This window comes from Rhincodon typus, chromosome 10 (assembly GCF_021869965.1).
Source record: "Rhincodon typus isolate 14 chromosome 10, sRhiTyp1.1, whole genome shotgun sequence".
Taxonomy (NCBI): Eukaryota; Metazoa; Chordata; class Chondrichthyes; order Orectolobiformes; family Rhincodontidae; genus Rhincodon; species Rhincodon typus.
The window spans coordinates 1,166,012-1,169,049 of NC_063341.1; the positions used below are offsets into that span (position 1 = coordinate 1,166,012).

Below are 3,038 nucleotides of genomic sequence, written 5' to 3' on the forward strand. Positions count from 1 at the left end.
GCCCCCCCCCCCCCCCCCAACCCCACAACCCGGGTGCAGATAAAAGATGGTGCGTCACAATACTGACGAATGGCAGAGCTACCGTCCCCCCAGTGCCCTGATCAGTTCTCATCGCTCGATCAGCATCGGTGCAGGTTACGCTCTTGTTACCCAGGGTAGGGTGCGTGCGGGATCTTGCTGTACTTGAGTCGGCTCCCGCCCTCATTCCCGTCAGGCAGGGCAATCCGGGTTTCCCAAGGGAGCAGAAGGGAAACATGGAACATAAATGGATCAGCTGTGGTCTCGTTGAATGGTGGGGGGTGGCTGAGTGGCCTATTCTGATTTTGTTTGAGTGTGTGAGGACATTTCAAGTGTCTGGGTGTAATACCCTTAGGGACGGCATGTGGTTGTGAGTGGCGTTATATTTGGGTGCCGTTATCTCCTTTTGATGATAATTGATGGCTTGCTCTCTCTGTGATGCCCCCACCCCCCAATCTACCAACAGCTGTTGAAGAGCTGGAGCTGCAGTTCCCCTGTGGCAGACAGGAACCAGCCCGACTGTGCCCCAACGACACCGTGTGCGACTACTGGATTGGACCCAACGCTGGCATCACCCAGTTTGACAACATCCTGTTTGCCCTGCTCACTGTCTTCCAATGCATCACCATGGAGGGTTGGACCACCATCCTCTACAATGTATGTCTGGGCTAAACGTCCGTGCAGCAGCTAGGTGCAGCTTGGGGGGTGGCAATAAAGTCTGCCTCATGCCAACCCTGTGTAATAACCCTTCGCATCCTGCCACCCATCACCCTTCAATTATAAAGGCAATAGCAGTTTGACAATAGCAATGCCTCTCACTGAGTCTCTCACATTCAGAGGCACAAGATGTCTGACCTATATCCTTTTTGTGTCAGCCAGGGCTCCCTGGCAGAGCGCCAGTCGGGGAACTCATATTCCAGTAGGTCCAGCAGGCTGACTGCCTTGCAATCACAACATATGCAATGTCAAATGTTGTACAAACCCATTGGGTTCAGCCACGTCCTTTAGTGCAGGGGTCTGCTGTCCTTAGCTGGTCTGACTGACACGTGACTCCCGGCCCACAGCAGTGTTGTTGACTTCCAACCACCCTCCGAAATGGCCAGACAAGTCTCTCGGCTCAAGGGCAGTGAGGGGATGGGCGACAAATGTGGCTTCGCCAGGGACACCCATATCCTGCTAGTGAAGAAAAGAAATTTAATTGGGGTGGTGGGGGAGTTGTTCAAGTTCATGAAGTTTTGATTGGGTCAATAAAGACAAACTGTTTGTACTGGCAGGAGGGTCAGTAAACAGAAGGACACAGATTGAGGGGAAACGGGAATGAGATGAAGAAGGGGGAGTGTCGTTTTGAAGCTGTGATTTGTTGTCGTCTGAGGGGAAGCTGATTCTCCGGGAACCAGCAAAAGGGAACCTGATAAGTGCGTGATGGGGGCAAGAAAGATGGGGCAATAGAGAAAGTAGCAGGGGCCCCTGGCAGAAATGGAGACACGCTTTCAGAAAGCCAGGACCATCACCAGAGTCAGTGTGGCCTCTTCCTGTGCTTGTACCATTCAGTGGTTTGATGTCATGTGATCATGACCACTGACTGCAGGTCAGGGACATAGGATCTCCACAACCCATTAACCCCAGGGGTCAGCACGGCCCTCAAAACACCGTATCTTCTCACTTCCCTTTGCCAGAGTTGAGAAGGATCCAACGGACTTAGCTGAACCATCAAAATTACCCTTCAAATGATCCGCTGTGAGATTCCTCAACTGCGCCCGCTCAGCAGTGCTGAAGGTGGGCTAGATCATCGGAGCTGACATTCCTTGCATCAGGTAGTAGTGCAAGGCCAAGCTGTCGGCCCTTTGGGTAGAACAGCACGTTCCCAAAAGATCCCAGTGAAGAAAAACAGGCGAGTGCTCTCCTGCATCCCGGCCAGTGTTGCTAATACAGAGTCACCAGTCCTTGTCTTAATGTTGTCATTGGAGAATGTTGTGTGCAGACATGAGCCACCATGTTCCCTGGATGAAACTGGCCACAGTGATTGGCTGCTTTATTGGCCGTGACACTGTTTAAGAGGACATGCTACAGGGAATCGCCAGTCTCATTCTTTCCTATGGGTGAGTGCAATACTGGCAATTAATTACAGAACACAAGCTTTCTAAGTTCATCAGCACCCGGCAGGTGGGAATAACATTGTCGGTGATTGACGTTCAGTGTCGTAACTGGTCTTTGTTGATATAATTAGGTTGTTGAAAAGGACACTGTTCGTTCTTGGAGTTGTAGTAATTGATTAATGGTTATCTAGTGCAGAGAGAGTGACAGTTGCCAAAGGCACTGACCCCTTGAATGACCCTGCTCCCTGGATGCCAGTCGGACAGACCCTCAGTGAATGGATTACATGACGCTAGCTTCTATCATCCTGAACCACCAGCCAGGGATTGTAAAATACCACAGTAATGTGCAGGGAATCACTGGAACAATCAGGACCTGCTGGAGTTGGGGTTCAGCTGAAGCTCAATAACCTGCCAAAGTTCAATGACCCACACACTCATTCACTGACCCCCACACTCACTCACTGACCCCCACGCTCACTCACTGACCCCCACACTCATTCACTGACCCCTACGCTCACTCACTGGCCCCCACACTCATTCACTGACCCCCACACTCATTCACTGACCCCCACGCTCACTCACTGACCCCCACGCTCACTCACTGACCTCCACACCCACTCACTGATCTCCACACACACTCACTGGCCCCCACACTCATTCACTGACCCCCACATTCACTCACTTGCCCCCATACTCATTCACTGACCTCACATTCACTCACTGGCCCCCATACTCATTCACTGACCCCACACTCATTCACTGACCCCCACACTCACTCACTGACCCCACTGTCACTCACTGACCCCCACACTCACTCACTGACCCCCACACTCACTCACTGACCCCACACTCATTCACTGACCCCCACACTCACTCACTGACCCCACTGTCACTCACTGACCCCCACACTCACTCACTGACCCC

General features: G+C 52.1%; 1 protein-coding gene across 1 annotated transcript in view; it reads left to right on the top strand.

Moving 5' to 3' along the window:
• The window catches only part of LOC125484259 (probable voltage-dependent R-type calcium channel subunit alpha-1E), a 201,933-nt gene extending 200,045 nt beyond the window's left edge, over nt 1-1,888 (top strand). Inside the window, exon 8 of the mRNA XM_048602251.1 lies at nt 485-1,888. Coding sequence (XP_048458208.1) covers nt 485-690 — 206 coding nt within the window. The 3' untranslated portion in view covers nt 691-1,888. The remainder of the gene's footprint in view (nt 1-484) is intronic.
• The last annotated feature ends 1,150 nt before the right edge of the window (nt 1,889-3,038 follow it).